This window comes from Podarcis pityusensis (genome assembly GCF_964106645.2).
Source record: "Podarcis pityusensis genome assembly, chromosome: 12".
Classification (NCBI taxonomy): Eukaryota; Metazoa; Chordata; class Lepidosauria; order Squamata; family Lacertidae; genus Podarcis; species Podarcis pityusensis.
The window spans coordinates 32,107,056-32,133,125 of record NC_138037.1 but is presented as its reverse complement, the minus strand read 5'-3'; the positions used below and the strand labels follow the sequence as shown (position 1 = coordinate 32,133,125).

General features: G+C 40.9%; 1 protein-coding gene across 6 annotated transcripts in view; it reads left to right on the top strand.

Annotated features, from left to right (window-relative positions):
* DGKB (diacylglycerol kinase beta) overlaps positions 1–26,070 on the top strand; it is a 253,677-nt gene that overhangs the window by 107,732 nt on the left and 119,875 nt on the right. For all 6 annotated transcript variants that reach the window (XM_080974724.1, XM_080974726.1, XM_080974722.1 and 3 more), the window contains 2 exons: positions 208–297; positions 8,813–8,973. In XM_080974724.1, coding sequence (XP_080830850.1) covers positions 208–297; positions 8,813–8,973 — 251 coding nt within the window. The remainder of the gene's footprint in view (positions 1–207; positions 298–8,812; positions 8,974–26,070) is intronic.

The following is a 26,070-nucleotide window of genomic DNA, read 5'->3' as shown; positions in this document are numbered from 1 at the left end:
TGGAATAATGTATGAGAATGGCAGTTGCAGGAAAAATGATAACTCAATTAATTTGGAAGGCTGCTTTTTTCCTTCAGTAATACAGCCTAATGGTTGAATCAAAACATTATCTGACCACAATATTTATGCAATTAAATACTTGTTTGATCTATACATTGGCTCATCTGCTTTTTACCATTTAACAGTATCTACTTCCTTTATCCACAGAAAAAGCAAATCTGATTAAGCACCCTCCAGTTGCTATTCTTCCCCTTGGAACTGGGAATGACTTAGCCAGGTGTCTGAGATGGGGAGGAGGTAAATAAAACATTATTTCACTTGCTAACATGTAGAATAAATTTCCTTTGTAAAGGTATATTGCATGCAGTTCTTTAACCACCGTTCCTGTTTCCAGGGTATGGAATGATTTTTCTCCAAAGCAATGCAATCAGGCAGTGGCTCATTGGTTCAAACATGACAGTTCTGGTTGCATTTAGCATTGTCGCCTTGATGTTTCCTTCTCAGTGCCTGCACATCACAGTCATGCCAGCCAATGAACATTGCCCCATTCTGGTAGGAGGAGTAGGGAAAGCTAGGAATGAACAGATCTGTCAATTTTGGTTTCTTTCACTTTTCAGTCTCAAGTTCAGTCCTCCCTTTTTCCACATCAGTTTGATTTTTTGTTAACTAAAAAGCTCCATATGAAAGTTCATGTGTACCGTATTTTTCGCCCTATAGGACGCACTTTTCCCCCTCCAAAAATGATGCTTTGGCATCACTCTGGCTCCCTTCTGGGGGCTGGGGTCGGGGGAAGCTCGGGCTTCCCCCGCCCCCCCGCCCCGCAAGCTCCCAGAGCGATGCAGAAGCTGTGCGCAGTTTTGGCATCGCTCTGGCTCCCGTTCTGGGGGCTGGGGTCGGGGGAAGCTCGGGCTTCCCCCGCCCCAGCCCCACGTCTGGGGGGGAAAATAAAATTTGTTTTCTTTATTCTCCCCCCCCAAAAAATCTAGGTGCATCCTATGGGCCGGTGTGCCCTATAGGGCGAAAAATACGGTATTTTTCTGTGAATTTAGCCCACTGTGTGTTCCTTTTGGTTTGCTATTTTGCCTAATATGCATGCTTTTAAAGATCATCTTTCTCTAATGTAATGCATTTTTTGGTACATGGTTTTCAATGAGAGAATCATTTTGGGTACAACTTTGCTTTTGCGTGAGCGGTTTTTGGGGTTTTTTTGGTTGCAAAGTTGCATTGAGATATTTGGAAAAGACATATTTCAAAAGATAACTTGTCTTTCACTTCATGTAGTGGTCCAGAAAGTGGCAGTCAGTTACCAAACCACGCCAATTTCTCCGTCCTTTTAACACACAGCCAAGAAGTGCCTTGCATCTTCTTCTGCAGCCATTGTTAGAAGTTTGGGAGTAGAGTGTCCCTGAGAACTGGAACAAAAATAACCTGACTTTGCCCCACTTTCTGAGCACAAATTCTCCCTTGGTTTCACTGCTGCATGTCAGCACTTAGCACTACTGCATGTAAGACAAACCCATAAAATCAGAATGGCAGAGGCATGAGTGATATTATTCTGTAGTGATGTCAGTGCAACCTGTGCTGATAACATATTAGGAAGAATGAACTTGTGGATCAAGGTTCTGTCTCTGTATATTCATCCAGTCTTTAGTACAGGCTGTGTATGGAAGTGTGGATGAATATGCAGGGGTCATGGATTGAGCTGGCGGCTCCAAACCTTCACAGGGCTAACAAGAAGTTAGCAATTTCTATGAGTTTGTAATCATGAAATTTCTAAATATCAATTATTTTTTCCTTTTAAAGCAGGATTGTACATAATATAAAAGCATTGTTCCGCCCCGCCCCATAATCTAGAAACGAAAGCTTGTTTCTTTGCTCCTGGCCTTCCCCCAAAAAATGATCCGAAGTTTAGTGCTATTTTTGTTCAGGGATGTTAAAAACCAAGTCTCAAATCATGCAGTGCTAATATATTGGATGTTTGTTTGTTTTTTAGTTCTTTCCTTCTTTTCTCATCCTGCAGTAGATTTCAGACAATCAGTCTTCTGGTGCTATCTACCAGGATTCCTGGAGGCAAAGAATAAATAAAACCCACACATTTTTTTGTAGATCCAGCACTGTATAAAGGGGAGGACAGTAGAAACTTACACAAGATGCCATGAGAAAGATATTGCCAAGGAAACAGGAGGCCTTGTGATTATGTAAGTTATACCGCTTTAAGGTATCAAAGCAGTCTGTAAATGGCCTTAATTATGCTTGTCTACATTTCAGTCTCCAGAAGACTCTTCTAGATCCCTTACATTTGAAACTTGGTGTCTAGGATTACAAAGGTAGTACCTGACACTCTTACATTGCTGAAGTTAAGCCGGTGAGAATATGATCACTTCCTGCATGGAAGATTCATGAAAGCTGCTCTAAGCTTCCTAAACAAATGAGGAGGATAAAAATACGGTCATCGATAAATGAAAATTATTTCACACATATCTCTTTCTCTATGTCCTCAGTGCCAGTTTCCAAAAAGTCTTCTGCTTTTTGTTTGTTCTCCTTCACTCTTCCATTGCGAGTACATAGCTTTAACTAAATGGTATCTTTTACATTTAGACTGTTTCCTCTTCCTCTGGTTCCTTTGTCCAGGGCTTCAAAGTCCCGCATACTAGCTTTGTTTGGTTGTAGCTCTTGGTTAGCTTTCACACTTTCACACCATGAACTTTGTGCTCACTGTGATCCTGCCTGCCTATGCCCATATATTTTGGTCTTTTTCCAGCTTCACTAGTATTGGTGTTGAGAATCTTTGCTGCAATGCAAAAAAGCCCCCGACAACTAAGTTTTACCCAATTTCGTGGTAACTCTTTTTGATCACGAATATATCCAGTTTGAATGGGAAAAACAAATTTCTCTCTTGGTTGTCTTCAGCTGGTCTTGAACACATACCTCAGAGCCTGAATGATTCTTCTTGGTCTGTCTTGTCACAGATCACTTTCTTCCCATAGGTGTAGCCCTCTGGGGTCCCCCCCCCCCTCCACAGGCAGACTAACTCAAAATTATGAAAGCTAACCTTTCTGGGACTTTGGTATGACTTCAAAAATATCCAGCTTGCTGTTTTACTCGTGTAATGTTATAGATTGCGCTCTAGGAAATTATATGAATATCTCAAAGAAGAATTCTTTTCAGATAATAACAAATCTGCTGGTTAGCATGAAAGGCTTAATCACAAACTATTGTAGTTGTAATATAATCAAATTATTCAGAAAATGTGTATTATTATTATTATTTAAAAATAACAATCACTGGAGTTTTCATCAGAGGTCCTAGCATTATGCTTAGAGTTGGATCAGATTTTAGCTATGCCTTTCATGTTGCTGTCTTAAATACCTTTTCTTTAATGTTTTTTCTTTCGGAAATGTTGGCTATGTAAACTTTTGGTCCCAATCAAACAAAAGGTGGTTGTGTTAAGCCATCCTGAAGGCATTGGTACATTAGTCAAAATAATCTTGTCTCACCGATTGCAATCGGCCTTAAATATTCCTAGATTTCTGTCGTAATTAGGATCATTACCTGTCTATGTAGTTGATCCACATTTTCTTTCTTTCTTTCTTTCTTTCTTTCTTTCTTTCTTTCTTTCTGAAACTCACTACAACACCAGCAAAGAGCTGTTGTATATTGAATTAACAGTTAACCTGAAAGTCCCATAGGTATAGCCCTCTGGGTCCCCCCCCCCCCAGGCAGACCAACTCAAAATTATGAAAGCTAACCTTTCTGGGACTTTGGTATGACTTCAAAATACCCACCCAGCCTCATCTAAAGCATCTCTTATCTTGACAGGCATTCTCTGCATGTAAAAAGAATATTTAATTTCTATATCAGCTATAAACATCCTTCTATGTGTGTGATGAAAGCTCATACGTGTCGCTCGTATTCCTTAATCTCTTATTTACAGAAGTCCATTGTAAGCCAAACTGTAAATATTTCACCTTCTTCCACAAAAGAATGGACATTTTTGGGAATGTAAGAAGAACCCTACATTTTTGGGAATGTAAGAACCCTAGAAAAGTAATGACAAACCTAGACAGCATCTTAAAAAGTAGAGACATCACCTTGCCAACAAAGGTCCGTATAGTAAAAGCTATGGTTTTCCCAGTAGTGATGTATGGAAGTGAGAGCTGGACCATAAAGAAGGCTGATCGCCGAAGAATTCATGCTTTTGAATTATGGTGCTGGAGGAGGCTCTTGAGTCTCCATGGACTGCAAAGAGACTTTTGAGACTCCATGGACTGCAAGAAGATCAAACGTATCCATTCTTAAGGAAATCAGCCCTGAGTGCTCACTGGAAGGACAGATCATGAAGCTGAGGCTCCAATACTTTGGCCACCTCATGAGAAGAGAAGACTCCCTGGAAAAGACCCTGATGTTGGGAAAGATGGAGGGCACAAGGAGAAGGGGACGACAGAGGACGAGATGGTTGGACAGTGTTCTCGAAGCTACCAGCATGAGTTTGACCAAACTGCGGGAGGCAGTGGAAGATAGAAGTGCCTGGCGTGCTCTGGTCCATGGGGTCACGAAGAGTCGGACACGACTAAACGACTAAACAACAACAACAAGAAGAAGAACCCTACTGCATCAAGCCCATCTAGTGCAGCATCCTGTTTTCAGGGTGACCAGTCAGAGGCCTGTGGGAAGCCTGTGAGCAGTATCTGAATGCAACAGCCCTCTTTGCACATGCCCTTCCAAGCAACTGGTATTGACAGGCAGCCTGCCTTGAACAGTGCAGGGAGAACATAGCTATCAGATGGCAATGGTGGTTGCTCGTGAGTAACCAGTCAGGACTCCGACCTGTCTTTTACAGGTTTTATTTTGGTGCAAAAACTATTTACAGCGCAGAACCACAAGTTCATGTCTGCCTCAATCGCTAGCAGAATCCGGGCATGGTCGTTTCCTGGTCCTCCCCCAACATATGAGCTTAGACACCCCCAGCCTTTTCCTTCCTTCTTTGCGTTTTACACCTCTGTGCACGGTGGGCGACGGAAGAGGCGTGGTTCCCTCCTGGCCTGGTGCTGAGGCTCCCAGCAGCATCCTCTGGTCCCTTCCCGTCTTCCCCACTAGAGGTGTGGCTTTCCCCACCACAGGAAGAGGAACTGCTTCGCAAGATTTTCAGAGCTTCCCTGTGACCCAACTGCCCCTCTGCTTCCCTTCCCTGTTCCGATGGCGGTCCCCTGACACTAGCCATCGTGGCTAGAAGCCGCTGAAAGCCTTAATCCTTCCTTATCCAGAGAGGAGATAATCTGCCTGTATATATTCATAGCCACTTCATGCAATGACTATGTTTTCAGGCTTTATGTGAAATCTGGTATGCGGACCAAGCTGCTCTGCCAGACAGGTGGATATGCCAGCAGGAGGAGAAAACATTTATCAGTGTGCTCCATAAGATGCCTAACTGGTAGACTCCTTCCTTATGGAGCTGCTTTCCGCTTCCTCTGATTGTCTGGAATGTTCTGCAGAATGGGAGAAAGTAGGGGTGTGCCTAACAATGCAAGTCTGCACAATGGTGATTCGTTTTGTCACCGTCCGTCTTCTTGGACCCTCCATCACTGAACTCTGTTACTTCTTTCTTTGTGGACTGTCCACTCTTGACTCACACTTAACCACTTAGAAAGCTGTCTGTTTAAACTAGGAGGGAAAAAATAAGCCTTCAAGTTCTCTTCTTTTCACTATTCTTTGCCTCCTTTTCCCTGGTAGCTGATGCCACAACACTGATTTTTCCCCCCTCCTGAAACTTTTCCATAGGATTGGAGAACAGAAGGGAGGCCAACAAATTTGTTTGCTGGTGAGTAATTTTCCCTTCTCGATGGTGCAAACTCCTGGCATGGATTATGAATTATTAAACAAATAACCTGTAACAATTTTACAGAATCAACTTCATTGCTACTGAATGCATTGCTTGGCAGTACTAATTTATTAGCTTTTATAGTGAGATAAGATCTCATTATCTTTTAAAAGGATTGATCCCCCTCTCCTGTTTATCAAACGAGCATGTGTGTGGTGCGCATTTGTAGGGAAGATAATTGACACAGTATTTTTTATTTTATTATTTTATTTTGTTTATTAGATTTATATGCCACCCTTCATCATCTCAGGGTGGTTCACAGAATAAAACAGTACTGTTTTGTGCCCACATAGTAAAAGAAAAAAGAAAAAGGCAACCTTTCAAACACTATAGACATATGGTGGCTATCACATAGTTGCAGCCATACATTTTCTAACAATTCTCAACTGATGAAGGACTTTTAAGTAGCATGATTACTGACACAATAAAATCTTTATGGAAAGATTTTCCTCAGGTTAGACTTTTCAGCTTTCTCTGATCTTATTAAATAAGATGTTTCTGTTTAACAGCGGCATGCATTTGCTCCTTTTGAAAGCCAGCTACAACTAATAAAGGCAATTTATTTAATATATTTATAGCCTGCCTTTCTCCCAAGTTGGGAATTAAGGTAGCTTACGTTTGAAAATAGCAATTATAAAATACAAAACAGTAAAAACAAACTTTGCTAAAAAAACAAACCAATGATGAAAACACATTGCATCATGTTTAAAACCAGTTGTTGGAATGCAATTTACCAAGACAGCAACCCAGTGATCAGCTCTGCCAGCATGTTGGCTTCCAAAGGCCTGTCTTTGGAAGGACTTAGCAGGAAGGACTTAGCCTGCTAGAAGAAAGATAACAAATCTTAACCTCTCTCGGGAAGGAATTCCACAATATGGGAGCAGCCACAGAGAAGAATAAAATGTTATGGGCTCCGGGGAAGATGGTGCGTAGCAACACCTTACCTCCATGCTGAGCCCATGAGACTGCTTCAAAGGGTTTTAGGCAGTTCTGGGGAATGTGCAGAAGGGTGAAACTACCCATAAACTTACTCCCGAGCCTTTATTTGATTCCCTCTCACCTCCTCTAATCGCACACCTCAGTACCATATCAGAAACCCACTCTATTTTTTTAAAGTGTTTTTCCATGTGACATGCAGGAGCTGATATGTAGGATGTAGAAAGCCCCCAATCCCTTTCAGTGCTTTAAGAAAGAAATGGTCTGCTTGTATATCCAATGACGGGATGAACCAGACTGTTCTCAACTATGTTTTTGAAGAAGAAGAAGAGTTTGGATTTGATATCCCGCCTTTCACTCCCTTTAAGGAATCTCAAAGCGGCTAACATTCTCCTTTCCCTTCCTCCCCCACAACAAACACTTTGTGAGGTGAGTGGGGCTGAGAGACTTCAAAGAAGTGTGACTGGCCCAAGGTCACCCAGCAGCTGCATGTGGAGGAGCGGAGACGCGAACCCGGTTCCCCAGATAACGAGACTACCGCTCTTAACCACTACACCATACTGGCTCTCCAACACCATACTGGCTCTTCAGTATGAGCACCTTGATGAAAAGTCACATATAAAGGCAATAAATAGAAATTGTAAGCTATTGTTAATTTAGGCTCCATGAAAGCAGGGTGAGCTATTTTGCATTTGTTTGGTGGAAAGCTGAAGTTGTTTTTGTAGTTCCTTGGCCTAGAGCAAAGCTATCACCAGGTTTGAGTTGGGTTTTTGTATAGTGTTGCTGATAGCAACTGCTCTGGCTTACTTTGCTGCCACCCTTTGTTATAGCTTTCAGCAGCTGCTGTCACTTCTACACCCACACCCACCCACACACCATGGCTGTCTGGTACTGTAATAGTCAAGGAGACTAGGAGCCACTGTCTCTAAACCCTGCTGGGTGGCTGTCATGTGCTATGTTTTATGTTATCATCACTTTTAATTTGTATCCCGTCTTTCTATCTTACAATACTCAAGGCGGTTTACAAGCTGAAGAAACAAAAAATGAACATCTTATAACAATCTAAAAAAAGGTAAAGGGACCCCTGACCATTAGGTTCAGTTGTGGTCGACTCTGGGGTTGCGGCATTCATTTCGCTTTATTGGCTGAGGGAGCCGGCGTACGGCTTCCGGATCATGCACCAGCATGACTAAGCTGCTCCTGGCGAAACCAGAGCAGCGCACGGAAATTCCGTTTACCTTCCCGCTGGAGCGGTACCTATTTATCTACTTGCACTTTGACATGCTTTCGAACTGCTAGGTTGGCAGGAGCAGGGACCGAGCAATGGGAGCACCCCATTGCGGGGATCCGAACCGCTGACCTTCTGATCAGCATGTCCTAGGCTCTGTGGTTTAACCCACAGCGCCACCCGCGTCCCTTATAACAATCTAATGCTACAAAAATGTGATAATAAAACATAACTTTAAAATAGGCAACCTACATAAAAAGTAACGTTCAATAATCATAAGAATAGTATTAAATAATAATAACACAAAAGTTAAACAGAAATCCACTCAACAGTTACAATAAATAATTTCTAAACTATAATCAGTAAAACAACGGCAAGCCACAGTACATAAAATAATACAATACAAATTGGGAAGCAGGCAGCCCTTGGATCCCAAGCCGTTATAATGCCACAGGTAAGGTTGTGAGGAGGAAAGAGTGGCTGGCGGCTCCATCACTACAAGAGCTGGACTTACGTGACCAAGTGACAGTGGACGTTGGCATTAGTTCTGTAAGGAAATGGTAGCTCAGGCATGGTATCAGCCCTGCAGGGCTGAAGAAGAAACTTCCATATTATGCTAAAACTGATCTGGGTTTCCACAATTTAAATGCATTTTTTCTCTTGTGACATGCTGCATGGTGAGATTGCGGTGCTTAAACTTGTGTGAGGGAATAAAACGAGCAGGGCAAAAGCAGTCCGGTTTAAAAGTCGGTGTGTGTGCCTTTTTGCAGGATATGAAGGCGAGAATCTTCTGAAGATCCTAAAAGATATTGAGAACAGTACAGAGATCTTGCTCGACAGGTGGAAATTTGAAGTCATACCTAATGATAAAGATGAAAAGGGAGACCCAGTGCCTTACAGCATCATCAATAATTACTTTTCCATTGGAGTGGTAAGAATTGTGCTTATTCTTCTGTGTTTTTTGTTGTGTTTTGTTTTTGCTGTTCTAAGTAACTGTTCAGAATTGATGCTCAGAGTGAGGGATGGCAGAGCACATATACAGTTTTGTCTAGAAAAGGAATACATAAATGAAACAATTTGCATAAATTTATTTACATAGTCAAAATAGAATTATTTTCTCAAGCTCTTCCACCTGTTCATGTATGGGCAATATAATCACACAGTTCCTAATGGCTCATATGAAGAGCTGTAGCTCTAAATTAGTGGTGCCTATACAAATATAAACTATGAATCATTCATTAACACCTCTTAACTGTCATGTTGGTAAATATTCAGACTTTCAAAGGCACACTGCTGAAAAAGGTTTATTAAATATATTCTTTTGTTTTAATGGACAGAATTAGGCTTGCTTCCATACATTACTTGATGAAAAAAGGTGCAATCTATTTATCGCTTCCCTGAATCCATTACTGATCTTCTGGATGACACAGAAACCAAATAAATAGTGTTAGCACTGGGGGAAGGCCATGACTTCGTAGTGGAGATCATACTTTGCATGTAGACGGTCTCGGGGTTCAACCCCAGATAGAACTGGGGGAAAGTCCTGTTTGAAACCTTGAAGAGTTGCTCCTGACAATCTGCATAGACTGGGCTTCCCAAACGGTGGTGCACACAGACCACCCATGGTCCACAAGATTCATTCAGATGTTCCACAGCATCCCTATAAAATTGCAATTAAAAATCATGCAGCTCTTAGCGCCATGCATTACAATTGCGACAACTGGCAGAAAAATAATGAAGTGGTTTGGCAGGACCCTCAGCAAATTTCAAGTGGTCTAGGGGGCAGGGGGAAGTGTGGTGACCACTGGAGTCAACAGTGCTAAAATAGATTGATCAATGAGCGGTCTGCATGAAAAGCATCTTCCTACCATAACTAGAGGGAGGATGCGGGGAAAGGAGGTGGCCAGATATTTTGTTAGAATTGTATTGATGACTGGAAGAATACAGAAGACATTTAACACAGAACCACTTCCGTTTGGGATGAAATGATTGCTATGTGATTCTCAGCTATTCATAGAGCTATACTACTTATTCATTATTTTGCATTTCTATTTTGAATTTGTATTATCTTGCTAATCTATCCAGTACTCAACCCAGAGTGTACTAGTTACACCAGCTCCCTCTTGTTTGTTCCTAGCAGTTTCGTAACCAGAGGTGCACAGCCTGTGAAAACTAACTTATTCTCTGCAACCCTTCAAACTAGAACTAGAGCCAGGGCTTTTTCGGCTGTGGCTCCAAGCTGGTGGAACACTCTGTCACAAGAGACCAGGGCCCTGCGGGACTTGACATCTTTCCGCAGGGCCTGAAAGACAGAGCTGTTCCACCAGGCCTTTGGCCAGGGCACAGCCTGACTCCCTCCCTCGGCAATCTTCGCGGAGCTCTGGCCCAATGGTTGCCAGTGGCTTGAATTAATTAATTTTATAATGAATGATTTTAGAGTGTTGTTTATGCTGTACTTTTGTATTGTTTTATTGTTGTTAGCCGCCCTGAGCCCGGCTTTGGCTGGGGAGGGCGGGATATAAATAAAATTTATTATTATTATTATTATTATTATTATTATTATTATTATTATATCCTTTCTCCAAGCCACTTAAGCTAGTGACTATTGCCATGCCTTGTAACAAGTAATTACAAAAGTTTTGGGCTGAGTTTAAAAAGTTTAACTGGTGCAGAATGTGGTGACCCAACTCGTCAAAAGGCGGGGAGCAGTTTCCCATACATACAAACGGGCATCTGCAATTACAGTGGTACCTTGGGTTACATACACTTCAGGTTACATACGCTTCAGGTTACAGACTCCACTAACCCAGAAATAGTGCTTCAGGTTAAGAACTTTGCTTCAGGATGAGAACAGAAATCGTGCTCCGGCGGCCAGGCGGCAGCAGGAGGCCCCAGTAGCTAAAGTGGTGCTTCAGGTTAAGAACAGTTTCAGGTTAAGAATGGACCTCCAGAACGAATTAAGTACTTAACCTGAGGTACCACTGTACTTGTCTATTTGTGTGGAGGGGAGGCAGCAACCCAACCCCACGTGAAGAGACGCTCTATTTCAGATCATATATGAACATAGGTTAGATAATACGGTGGCAAAACAGCTTATAAATCAAGATTAACCAACCATAGAAGCAATTCAGTGAGAAAAACTAGAGTTAACAAGAAATGTTCTCTGGATTCTTTGAGAAGCATGCCTTAAGTCTTAACATTTAAAAAAACAAAAAACCTGGTGTACCATATTGAGACAAAATTCATTCATTGTTGCTGATGAATAGAAATTTGTATGTATTCTCTTAAAAGTTATTATCATATGGTAGCAAAGGTCTATGTCAAAGACAAGTGTACTTTTACAACACCTAATATATTACCATCCAAATGCACTATCAAATAGAAATTTGCATGGTCATGATTTAATATCCTTCAACTATAGCCAGTCACTAAGAGCCTCTTATTCTGCCAATAGGAAAAAAAAATATGACTGCTTAGTTCACATAATCATAAATTTGGCGTTGTTATGGGTCTAGCTCCCTTTCACAATCCTCTTAAGTTTTTAGCCTCATGTTTCATTCCATAACTTTAATATATTCTTCCAGAATGGGAAAAGAATCAGAGCTACAACAACTTAGGATCATAACTTAATCTTATATTAGATGAGGATTTATTACCATCACCCACATGTACTACAAGCAAATAACACTGGTGTTTCTGACGCTAAGATGGCAATGCAGACTTGTAATTGATGCTCATCTAAACGTGAAGGCAGTAAATCAAAGTGATACCCAGAAAAAAACAAGAAATACAAGGCAAGGAAGAGGAAACCTTTTAGTACACCTAGTCCTTTTAAAAAAAATATCAGCCTATATCTAAAATATAATTAAAAATTATATTTCAGCCTATTTTTATGTACTTGTTCAAAATACTTATATCCTGCTTTGAACATCAGAATTCCATCAAAGGGACTAATTATAATATATAAATTATAACAAAAATTGTATCTGCAACACTTAAAAGCATTGAAAAATGTATTGGAAGTCTAAACTTAATAAAAGCAACAAAAACAGCTTAACATATATTTGCAGGCCTATGTCTCCAAACCCTGTTGTAATCACCATGTTTTCAGTCCTCACTGAAAAACTATGATAGAAGCCGGTCCTTGATAATTTTGTTTATTTCATACATTTAAATATTCCCTGTCAGCTAAATGACTCCCAAGCTGAAATGTAAAGTAAGGGTAGAATCTGAAGTGTCAGCGCACATGATTGCATCTCATCTTCAGGCTTTTCTGTCCAAAACTGATCATTTAGAGCCATTCCAGTCTGGTTTTTGGCCGGGTTTTGGAATGGAAGCTGCCATGGACTGAGAAATGAATAGTAGGAGCCCTACCTTGTTGATTCTCCTGGTTCTCTAGTGGTTTTCAATATCATAGACCAAGGTATTCTTCTAAGCCCGAGATGGATAGAGAGTCAGTGGTAGAGCATCTTCTTTGTGTGCAGAAGGCCAAAGGTTCAACCCTAAGCATCTCCAGGTAGAGCAGGCAGGAACCTGGAACCAGGCAACAGGCAGAGTTTTATCTCCAGCCATAGCCATGCAAACGTTTACCATTAAAACAGCAAACAGAGGCTTATATCCAGTGTTAGTGCTGTGGTCCATCAAGGGTTCGCTCCTTTCAAATACTCCTGTGGTTTTGTTTTTTGCATATGGGCTTTCCTTCAGAATGAAATCAGCCACATTCTTAGAGCTCTCCTGAGCTTGTTGACTTAGAGAGCCCTGGGGTCAACCCTATGCTCTTCTTTGCATTCTGCATAGATCATAGGAACAAGATCTAAGCAGTTGAATATTTTATTAAAACAGCACTACAGAATACCGCTTTGGAGTACCTCTGCATTTTATATGAAAAGGGGGGGGGGGAAATACTGAAGCTACATGAAGAAAAGCAAATGTTCAACTGCAAATTCAGAATTATACAGAGACCTAAAAGCTCGGATGAATGTAACTGTCAGCTAGGTGGTGTATAATTAGCTTATAGTTATGTTAGTCCGTATATACTGTTAATTATTTATGGCATTATTTTCTCTATATGAGATTTGTAATTCACTAAGTAATGATTAACAGTTCATCATGGTGCTGTATTAATAATAATCTACCATAACTGTGATACATTCTCATATTGATAATATTATTTCTAACAGTCACTGAAGTATAACAGTGTGAAGTATTTCCTCCCATGAATGTCTTGTTAAGGATTTTCTGCTTAAATATTGGACAATATAGGTTAATTCCAGAATGTCTGCATTCTGTTTCACTTTGTTTTTGATTGCTTATAACCTTTGATGGTATATTTTATTTGGCACATAATGTAGTGATAGGCACAGTACAGTGGTACCTCAGGTTAAGTACTTAATTCGTTCTGGAGGTCCGTTCTTAACCTGAAACTGTCCTTAACCTGAAGCACCACTTTAGCTAATGGGGCCTCCCGCTGCTGCTGCGCCGCTGGAGAACGATTTCTGTTCTCATCCTGAAGCAAAGTTCTTAACCCAAGGTACTATTTCTGGGTTAGCAGAGTCTGTAACCTGAAGTATATGTAACCTGAAGCGTATGTAACCTGAGGTACTCCTGTATAAATAATGAATTCTACAGCTCCCCATGTCAGATGTTGTATTCCTGTTGTAAGAGCATAACACAAGTAATAGAGCCCTATTCTGGATCAGACCAAAATCCAGCATAGTCCATCATCCTATTGGTCCTTAGCAACTGGTACTCAGAGGCATAGTGGCTCTGACCATGGAGGTATTTTAAAGCCAAGATGGCAATTAAATGAACATGGGTATTTCTTTATTTTGTCATGAATTTGTGATTCCAGAGATTTTTCTTATTGTCAGTTTGAGGTATTTTCTCCCCTTGGGACAATATACATATATTGGGAAAACGTGCCATCAATATTTGATGCTGGTTTCAATTGATCAGGATGCAACCATTTCATTGTACCTGACATTATGATGGTGCAATACCAAGGCATCATTGTTTTCCCTGAATGTAGGAAAGGACATACTTCTTCCATTGATGGGAATTTGATTCCCTTGATGGAAATTTGCTTAAGAGCTCTGGGTGAGTGTGGGAGCACATGTGAAGCCTTGTATCTTAGCTTGGTATTTTGGATTATCCTTTTATGAACTTCAGCAGTAACTGTTGAATACATGTCTGTCCAAAAGGAAGCACTTACCCACTAAGCCCTACCATTTCTATTCTGGAGAAAGAAACAACTCAGCTGTTGATCCTCATTTTCTTTTTATTGTTCATATTTTATTATGGAACCAACTATTTACATTCTCCTTTCATTATCTACCTTTGAAGAATGGGTGCTAATTTTTTAAGAGAGGAAAAAAACCAAAAACTTGACAATGGGGGTCTAATGAGAAGAAATTGTTTTCTGAAAGGCAACTGTGATCATTTTTGAAGTTATTAGATTAATAAGTACAGGCTTAGTCAATGACATTTCCTATCTTAGGAGGGTTATTGACATTTTGATATGAGACAGAGAGACCTTTAATGAGATCTCAATCAAAGGTAATATTTAGATAATGATACATGAATTCATAAATACTAGTCAAATAAAAATGCTGTAGTCCATTTTGGCCTTCACCTTATGGGAATCAGCACAGGCCACAAGATTAACAAGATCATGATTGACTATTATACCCTCTCACTTTAACGCCTAATTATGTCTGGCTAATTGTATGAGATAATGTTTGAAGCTGAATTTAACAATGTAACTTAATCCATCATCCAGACAGATTCCCTGGGAAAAGATACTTACCACACCAGGTATTAATAATTGCTGCCAGTGTTAAATGTATAGTGTTCGATAGTGTGGTTATATTCAGTACACTTTCAACCCAGGCCAAGTGATTTCAAAATCTCTGAAGACAAAATCCTATCCTGGAGTTAGCTGAATAATACAGTGTGATAAAATAAAGTTATCTTTGCACCTTTACTGACTTGCATTCTGGGAGAGGAGGCAATATCTGGATGTGAAAAGCAACAACACGTGATTGGCACCACCAACATGGTTGTGGTATTCATCAGTGTACCACAGGCATGTGAGATCTCACTATGAGGAAACTGCTCTCCCAGACATGTTAACCAACAACCCACCGTGCCTGTTTTGCCTGGGTTCAAGCTCAGTTTACTGGCCCTTATTCAGTCTGCCACTGCACCCAGTCCAGCCTATCCTGGCTCAGAAATTCTGGAGAAATAGAGCTGTGTGTCATCCGCATACGGATCGCACTTTGCCCCAAACTCCAAATGACTGCATGTAGTGACTTCATACAAATGTTAAACAGCATTGGAGACAAGATGGTTCCCTGTGGTACAGCATAGTGCAAGGACCATGGAGCCTAAACACAGTTCTCCAGTGCTGCTCTCTGAACACAACCCTGTAGGTAGGAACAGAACCACTGTAAAACATTGCCCTGCAGTGCCAATCCCACAGAATCAGCCCAAGAGTATACCATCATCAATGGTATCAAAAGTCCATACCCTCCAACATTTCTCAGATCAAAATAGGGGTGTCCTACCATACCCTCCAACATTTCTGTGGTGAAAATAGGGACACCTTAAGGAAAAACAGGGCATTCTGGGATCAAATCAGAAATCAGGATGGCTTCTGTAAATCTGGGACTGTCCCTGGAAAATAGGGACACTTGGGTCCGAAAATCGCACTCTGCCTATCCCACTCTTGATACATGTCATCCATAAGGGTAATCAAGGTTGATTCCTGCACCAAACTCTGTATGAACCAGATTGAAATGGATACAGGTTATTCGTATCATATAGGAACTCCTGCAATTGCTTGGCTACCACCCTCTCTATCACCTTACCCAAGAGAGGGATATTTGTGACAAGGCAGAAAGTTGATATAAACCATAATATCCAGCATGGACTTCTTCAGGAGTGGGCATACTACCTCCTGTTTAAGGGCAGCAGGCACCACTCACTTGCATCATGCTGCATTCACCTGGATCTGTTCCATCAACCCCTTTCACCAGCCAGGATGGGCAAGAGAGTAACAAGCTGGCCTCATCATTGCAAGAGCCCTGTCTGCATGATCAGGCCACATAATCTGAAATTGGCTGCCCAGAGTATGGGAAAGCACTGCACTGGCTCCCTCAGCTGGAGTTGCAACAGTAGTGGTATCTAAGGCACAATGGAGCTGAGCAAATTTATCATCAAAGCGCTGCGCAAACTGCTCACAACATGCCATCAAGTGCTCCAGAGATCCACCCAACGCTTCTGGTGCACCCAAAACAACTCTGCTGACCTGCTCTTTACAGTTGCAGTGGAGGCAGCAAAGTTCTGTCTGAGTAAATGTGGGGGCAGAATTGGCATCTGGATTTGTTGCCAAATTTGGTTCCACGGTTTCTATCACTGATGCAGGTGAGTAGCTTTTTGGGGGTTTAGGGGTCATCTGCCTAAGGCATTTGAGAGGAGAGTATCATTTTCCATAATGGAGTGTAGATTGTTGACAATATGTTGTCAGTTCAGAACATTATGTGTCACAACAGAAATTAAATTCTACTAGATATTATGGAGTGGGATGTTGGGGGTTTTGTTTTGTTTGAAGCAGCTTCATGTTTGCTTTTGAAGTCTTAATTCGACCCTCTGATTTACCTTGAGATAAGTTGCTGTTCCTTTAAAAGGAAAAGAAGTACTGCAATAATGAATAATAAAAATAAACCATTTCTCACTCCCACAGCAAGTGGTTACAAGTACTACCACCTGGCATCTTAGAGAAATATAATAATAATAAGCATGCTTTCTTGGAAAAAAAATCAGTGATTTGATGCATGGCAAGAATAAGCAAACCCATACAAGTCAATCTTGACTTGATTATATACAGAAACAAAAAGAAGATGTGTTTTTGCCCCATGTACAGAGGACAGTTTTTAAAAATATGATGAAAAAAACATTGTTTTCCATTCATTCTTTCAAAAGAATTCATCTTGTTTGGCTCCAAATGCAATTTCTAGTGAATATTCTGTCTTTCTCTTCCCTTGACCAGGGGTTCGTTCCAGTGATTTTTTGCATGCTGAGAAAAAAAGTTGATTGAAGCCAATTAGCTTCATGTTGTATTTCCACCATTGCAAATCTTCAGAAGTAAGCTTCAGATCTGGTAGTTTTTCACCTATTCCATATGGCCCCACCTGGTTTTTAAGATCTGCTTTGGTGCCTTTGCGCCAGGTTTTCTCTCTCTTTAGGAAGAATTATCTGATGGGGATAAAAGCCCAACCTTCTTTCTGATTTTCCTGACCTTATGAGTCTCACTCGTCAGGGACATCTGCATTTTTGTCATTAGTGAGTGCATGGACACATCAACATGTAATCAGAAAATTGAGTTGCGAGTGAGAGTTGCCCAGTAAAATTAGCTGGTTCCACACTTCAGTAGGGTCCAAGTATGGAAGAATGAAATAGGGGGCATTTTGCCCTGGTGGGGGGTGGGGATGCCGAGGCTGCAAGTCTGCTATGATGAGGAGAAAATGTTAAACCAAGATTGTAGAATTGACACAAAATCAAAACTCTCTATGTGACACTATGCTGCTGTTCCAGTAGGATCATGACAGAATCTCAGGCAGATATACAATTGGAAACTCTCTATGCTTTAGTAATGGGTTGCCAGGCTAAACCAATAAGAGACATTCATGCTCACAATTCATTTATGTTCTTGCATAACTCCTTGCATAAGGATGACATCTCAACCCTTAAGCAGCAGGTCTCTAGTGATTAGTTCTGTATGAAACTAAAGCAAACAGTATTTAGTTACCAAGAAGATCTCCTGTCATTCCTCCTTGTTCCTTCTTCATATAGTTCAATTATTCCTCTTTCTCTTTCTCTTTCTCTTTCTCTTTCTCTTTCTCTTTCTCTTTCTCTTTCTCTTTCTTGCCCTCAGTTTTGCTCACACCAATGCCCATATGGGTTTCTACAAAATCAGCAATACTTATTTAAATTAAACACCTATGGCAGGGCTAACAATCATACATTGACTTTCAAATTTGTTTAAAATAGTTAAGATGCATTAAGTTATAATTTTAACTACTAATGTACTTCTAGTTGTACAAACTAGACTGAATCGGTTCTGAATCAAATTAATACAACTCCTAGGTGTGGATATGGTTCCAATTCACACTCACTCTGCTTGGTCTATTCAGATACTTTTTTGCTGACAGTTCACATGAATGCAAAACTAAACAATGGCCTGCCATGCTTGCATGAGTCGCCAGCAAAGGGTGTGCGCCTGTATTCATCGATGAACTGGGTCAAATGTGAATTTCTTTGGTGTGGCTGCATTCAGTGGTCTTCCCCATGTGGAAAAGTTTCAAATGCCTGAGCTATTTCTTCCTGTTTGGTACATAAGAAAAAGGGTAGCACAATCTGACAAGTTCAAGGAATTTATGTGTACTAAATAGAAATGACTATACAGTATTCAACTTTCCTTTTTCTCCATGCAAGAACGCTCTTTGTATATTCATTAAAATTAGGGTGGAACCTGAATAAATCATGGAAAGGCTGTGGTGTAACGCTGATGACTTTGGCTTGCCAAAACTCTGAGGCATCTCAGGAATTTGCAGCTTGCATAGTAAAGAATATATCCTCAGCATGCCCCTCCAAGTCATGGCAGAGGGGAGCGTTCAAACACTGTAGCCTGCCAGTTCAGGTTCCTTGGATTGCTCTCTGAAGGCTTGCATAGGTAAAGGTAAAGGTACCCCTGCCCGTACGGGCCTGTCTTGCCAGACTCTAGGGTTGTGCGCTCATCTCACTCTATAGGCAGGGAGCCAGCGCTGTCCGCAGACACTTCCGGGTCACGTGGCCAGCGTGACAAGCTGCATCTGGCGAGCCAGCGCAGCACACGGAACGCCGTTTACCTTCCCGCTGGTAAGCGGTCCCTATTTATCTACTTGCACCCGGGGGTGCTTTCGAACTGCTAGGTTGGCAGGCGCTGGGACCGAATGATGGGAGCGCACCCCGCCGCGGGGATTTGAACCGCCGACCATGCAATTGGCAAGTCCTAGGCGCTGATGTTTTACCCACAGCGCCACCCGCGTCCCTTGCATACATGGTACAATTCATGGCTTCAGTCATTGGCTTGCACCTGCCAGATTTGTGAACCCTGTAAGAATTTGCTGTGGTGGTCCAGTACTTACTGTACCAGCCACAACATTCCCCAATGATATATTTCCTCTTTATACCTGGACACCCTAATATCTGACCTAGATGATAACATTTAACATGGTTCCACTAACTTGTTCCTTCCACAAGTAAAGGTTTAGCTGCTACTTTATATGTAAGTTGTTGGAGAGTAGCTACTTTCATAGATGGCACATAACTGGTGGGGACATATGGCTTTAATTAAGTACCCTATTCTAGCTCCTTCTTAGGCAGCTATCCACATGGCAAACGATATTTGTTGAACACAAATCAAGTTTCACAGCTGTCTCTTAAAAGAAACTGATTTAATGACATAGGTTGCTTTTAAACACTCTGTTGGGTTACGTTTTAGAACCTTAGGAGATGAAGCCAACAGAAAAAGATGGGTAGGACACATACATTAAATATCATATGGTTCTTCCCCCCCTTCTTCTTTTTCTTACATTTTAGTCTCCTTGAAGTATTTTCGAAGAAACAATTATGCAACAGTAAATGTTGGCAGGCAGCACTTTGAAACCAATATGATTTTTTTTAATGTTCTTGTATTTTTCATAATTTATCAACCAAAATGTGGCTTTTACAAATAGATAAATTACAGTTCTTTGGAGCTGCTTGTTAGAAATTTGTTGAAATTGTTTTTAACATGTGTGGAACTCAAGCAATAAGATTGCTTTAGCAAGATTGGCCAATGCTGTGACTTGTAAGTGGAATTTGACTCTTGGACAATTCAAAGTATTAAAAGAAGGGTCAGGTACTGCTGTCCAGCAGACATGCAAATTCTCTCATACTCAACAAAAATCGAGAAAATTCTAAGGATTGTTTTCATTCCTGTTCCTAACTGTTCATGAATCTGCAAGTTATAAATGTACCCAGAGAACCACAGTTTTGGAGGAGTCTTTAATCTAGAGCTTGTACTCTACAATCTAGAGGTTGTACTCCACATGGGTTATTGCACTGTGTTTGTACACACTTAATTACTTGGAGGAATGATCAAAAGGCAACTTTGGGCTAAATAATAATAATATTTTCATTGCCAAAATTGTGGTCAATGAATAATGAAAGGCTCCATGGCTTGAAGCACCTCATGTGGTGTTGCAGAATAGCAAGGTGAATTGTTATAAATGCTAGATTGTACACAACCTTTGTACACAAAACCACATTGACTGAACCAATAGCTTACACTTAGTTCATTTCTATGATGGGGATAGAGCAGTGGCGGGGGGGGGGGAGCAGGGAGGAGCACTAGGGATCCGACAGGGCAGCAGTGGTGGCCTCCACATACCAGAGGAGTTCTTGAAGGCACATGACTAGGGTTCAGATCTCATGAGGACAGTGAGATGGAGGAGATAGAAAGGGAAGAAATGAAATGCTAATAGAAAAGATGATTCCCTGAGTTCCACCATTACCCGAGGATGCTTGGCCACAGCTGCATGCCAAGGTTCTAGGAGCTAGGCATGAATTCTTTGGTGCCTAGACTGTTCTGGACTCCTCTAAACTGAGATTCTGCTAGCAAGAGACATCCAGTGAAAAAGTAAACATGAGGGATGTAAAGATAGGAATGCCTTTGTAGGTTGTTCATCGTAATTATTGGGCACATGCAGAAGATTGACTGAACTGAGCTGCTTGGTAACATAAGATGGCTCCTTGATAATTCCTACTTCAGCTTATGCTGAAAGTCAGGTTAAATGACACCGCATAAAGTACATTCAGAACAATACGTCTAAAGTAAGTCATTCAGTATAATGCTCTGTAATATATTTTGTGCATGGTTTTTTGAAGGGGGTTGAAGAACACTGCCTTAATGTGACATGGTAGCAAATCTACCTTCCAGATTACAGAAGTCTTTGATACATTTAGCAGGCATTGTTTTTATAATTAATAAACAAATTGACCTGGAAGCTGTGAGCTTTCCCCCCCAAATCATTTCACTGTGTACCATCTCAAGTGATTTATAGTTTGACAGAAACCAAATTCAGTGTCACGTCTGACATAGCAAAAACAATAATTTGTATGTATTTTCAAATTGGAAATTATAAATCTGTGAGATAATGTAATTTTTAATTGGTGTGAAAAATGCAGTAATTTAACTGTGAGCACCAAAGTGATTTTGTGTCAAAACATGCCTCCATTGAGACTTCTTCTGAGGCTGTTGCTCTTAGAAGTATCATGGTTTCTTGCTTCCTTCCTGTTATTTCTGTTTTTAATATTAATTTTGTTTAAAAGATTAATATTGCACATGCCAGCAGAGCTTCCAGGGTGATTTACAAAAATACAAGAAAAAATTACCCAAATAAAATATGACAACAACATGTTTAAAAATAGGAAAAATATATATTAAAAAGCTGGTGGGTGTGGGTGTGGGTGGGTGTGAGAGAGAGAAAGAGAGAGAGAGAGAATGTTTTTATCTACTTACTGTGACCCTTCCTTTGTTATTGCTGTCAGACCCAGTTCAAGCAATATTAATGTGGGCATTGCTGCTGTCCATTGTCACCTCCCTTGCCACCTTGGTAATGTCCCAAGTTCTGCTTTTCATGGGCCACCAGATATACTGCGGTACACTTGACACCACTGTTATAAACCCAAGGGAGAAGACAGTCTGGCATTGGAAGTATCTATGTTATTCCAATAATCTTCCTAATACGCGCGCGCACAGACACACACACACACACACACAGGATAGGACAACAACCAGTAGGCTCAAATTACAGGAAAATGGGCTTGGACTGAACATTAGAAAGAGCTGTACAACAGTGAAAAAGGTGAGCTCAAAGTGGTGGATTTGCCTCCATTTTTAAGTCATTTTTAAGAGGCTGGATGGCTACCTCTCAAGGATGCCGTAATAGTGGATTTCTTTAATCTACCAGGGGTTGGACTAGGCCTTTGAGGTTCCTTCCAGTTCTGTGATTCTATAGTCTGACACATATTTACAGTCTTTAGAGTGTTCTTACACAGCGGAACAATGTCTATATAACTTCCAGAAAGATAGCTGACTGTTCTCCCCCCCCCCTTTTTTTTTTTAAACCAGAACAATGGAGTCTCGCGGCACCTTAAAGACTAACAGATTTATTGTGGGAGTGGGCCTTAGTCCATGAACGTCTGTGTAGTTGAAGTGTAGTCATTCCTCATAGTGTGTGGAAGATACAGCTCATAATCTTGGCAATCCCTTTCAGCCCTGGGATTCTATAGATGTACGTTCTGTGTTCAAAGACCATCTGTGGGTTTAAAATTATGACTGCACTATTTCTTGATAATATTATGTCATCTTGGCTCTTTGTCATATGACCATTTCATTTGTTAGCCTTTTTATGTACAGAATCTTTAATGTAAGCCCTGTCTCATTCAGCAATTTGGATACTGTTGATTTTTACAGACGGTAATTGCTCTGCTTCAGCAAAGCACAGCACCACAGAGGCTGCTGCATCCGTTGCTAGAGAAACATTCCTGGATAAAAGTGGTCAAGATTGTGTTAAGGATCCAAAAACATTAATAAACAGAAGCAATTTTCTGATAAATATGCTGGATATTACTGGAAAATATCTGTTAAATGTTTCAGAAATGAATTGTGATTTAAGTGTTCGTGTAAACAGCTTTATCTTACATTGAAAACAGATGTTGGTTCTCGATCAGTTTCTCGATCAGTTTGTTCAGTTTTAGCCAGATGTACTTGTAGAGCTTAGGGAACAAAATTACAGTGAACTATTGCAGATTGTTTTGTTTTTTTTAAAAGGACCTTTCTAAGAATTTTACTGTGATCTTTATCTATATAGGTGAGAGAAAATGTACTTTTCATTAAATATATTGCAAAAAATATGTTCAAACCATTTTGGCATGTGTAGTAGGATAATAAAGTGCAGACTGTCTTAATCACCAGGTCTTATTTAATATTAATATGCTGTCATTAGCTGTACCTGTTAAAATACATGTCATTTTATGCCATTCAGGAGATTCGCTATCAAATACTAACTAGACCTTAAGCAGATGCAGAAGGTCCTTAATTAACCATGAGATTGCTGGGTTGAGCTCTGAGATGAAAAAGGTTCTGGGTATCATATAGCCAAGGTGATTTCCAAAATGCATATAATGCATTTCTTTGAGCACAGTATGCAGACTCATAGAGTATTCTAACGCTAAACAGAAGCATGCCTACTCTTGCAAAAATAAGATGCTTATTGTGTACATATTCCTTTTCATTTGCTTCATCAAGAATATTGCTTTTGAAGCTACAATATCCTATTCGTATAGTAAATCAATATGTGCCTGATTTCTTTTATGGGATATACAAATTTATAATCATGTGCATACAGAGTGGATTCAACACTAGTCATGCTTCAAGTAGACCCACTGAAATAAATGGACTTCCATTTATTTTAATTAGTCGACTTTTAGTCTTTTAGTATGACTCGGTTGGATATTACCCTGAGAAACTTAAATGGCATATCAGGCCCAAGTTTATAAAGTTCAAAATTTTAAGGCTTATTGTGCTGAAGGATGGCATGTATTTGGATGATAACTACACTTTCCCCCACCATATCTGCACCAGGTATTTGGTAAAATGTTCTACTACTTGGATATCATGGTCATCTGTGTGGGACCCCTGTAGGCATATGTATCAGTGCAATGGTTCAGAATTAAGTTGTAAATTTCTAAACATGATATAACCTGTACGTCACCCGTTTCTTAAATTGTGTTCAGTTAAGTTACATAAGCTAAAGGTAAAGGGACCCCTGACCATTAAGTCCAGTCGTGACCGACTCTGGGGTTGCAGTGCTCATCTCGCTTTATTGGCCGAGGGAGCCGGCGTTTGTCCACAGACAGCTTCCGGGTCATATGGCCAGCATGACTAAGCCGCTTCTTGCGAACCAGAGCAGCGCATGGAAACGCCGTTTACCTTCCCGCCAGAGCGGTACCTATTTATCTAGTTGCACTTCGTGCTTTTGAACTGCTAGATTGGCAGGAGCAGGGACCGAACAATGGGAGCTCACCCTGTCGCGGGGATTCGAACCACCGACCTTCTGATTGGCAAGTCCTAGGCTCTGTGGTTTAACCAACAATGCCACCCACATCCCTGTTAAGTTACATAGGCACCACCAAATGCAACCTGAGCAGCAGTGATTGACAGGGCACTACAAACTAATGTGATTGCTAAATATATCAAACCTTAGCAATGGAGCCTTGTGCACAAAGGGGACAGATATTTGTGTTGCTGCCATAACACCATTGCTGAGATGCCCATGTTTCTGAGTAAGCACCAGTTCGTGTAATGCCAAACCATAGTTTAATATGATGTCCATGAAGAGGCTCAAACTTCTGGCTCACGCACTGACTCCTCTTCCTGTGGTTTCTCAGCATATTTATGAGTTCTTGGCAAACAACACTTTGCTATTTTCTCTGAATAGGACAAACTGTGATTTGACTAAACTGTAGCTTGCCGAAAACCCAGAAATAAGTTTAGAAATGTAACTATGTAGGGGGAGGCTGGGAACCTGAGACTTGTGTACCATTACAGTGGTGCCTTGGGTTACATACGCTTCAGGTTACATATCCTTCAGTTTACAGACTCTGCTAACCCGGAAGTAGTACCTCAGGTTAAGAACGTTGGTTCAGGATGAGAACAGAAATCGGGTGCCAGCGGCGCAGCAGCAGCGGGAGACCCCATTAGCTAAAGTGGTGCTTCAGGTTAAGAATAGTTTCAGGTTAAGAACGGACCTCCGGAATGAATTAAGTACGTAACCAGAGGTACCACTGTATGTTTATAGCTTTGGTATTACATCTGAATTGGCATTCTTTCTCTGACAACCTGCCAATGATCATTATTCAAGGTAGAGAGAAAAAGAGAGGGGTGCTATTCTGCATCTTGTGTAGCTAAAGTCTTCTAAGTATCATTATAGGTTTGGGGGGCCCCTCCTAAACACTGGAAATTAATAAATTGTAGGATTTTAATTATTTGGGATATGAAGGGAAAATACCAGCTACAGATGTATTCCTGGGCTAGCATATGCAAAATGACCTGGCCCAAGCTAGAGCCATTAAGAAACAATACAGGACCATTGAAGGCCATTGGCAATGCAAGAAAATTGTCCTTCCCCCTCTGCCCTGAGCTGTGAACAGAGGCAGGAGATTTGGAAGGTTGCTGGGGTAACTGAGCATGATGTCACAGGAAGAGTTTGGGACCTTTGTCATGAGGCTTAGGATAGCTGAAAAAAAGGGCAGATCCTTTGTGGGCAGGCTGAATGAAGGCAGCTTGGTGTTGTGAGGAACAAGACCCTCTTGAGATGGCCATGTTGTAAGATCTAGAGTCCCTCCATTTAAATTCAGGTGTAAATATGTGAATGAATCATATTTCTTAAAGCTACAACAGCCATGTCTTGCTTCTCAAAGGAACACAGACCCTGCGTGAGCTCCTGGAATCTTACCACGACTTGGAAAAGATTGTGGGTGGTGTCCAACTTATATAACAGTATTGTACATATTCTGAAAGATAAGACACTGCAAGCTCAAAGGTTCATAATCAAATGATACAAAAGGAAACAAGAATGAAGTGGAAGAAGCAAGCAATGGAGTAGCTATTCCTTCACTGATGTTCTTAGGAGGTAACCTCCTAGTGAAGCCAGGTTATGTCTCACTTGGCCTCTGTAGTCCTTCTTCTTTGGTGATCTGGCTGTTGCATCTGTCTGGGACCTTGAGGGATATCCTCCCTAGAGGTAGCTATAGAAGTCCCTGAAGCACATGTTTCTGATCAGCCAAGGTGGATATTCCTCATCAGGGCTCAGGTGACAATGCAGTGCCTCATTCTCATTCTTAGAATTATCCCCTTCTTACACTGCTTAGATCCCCATAA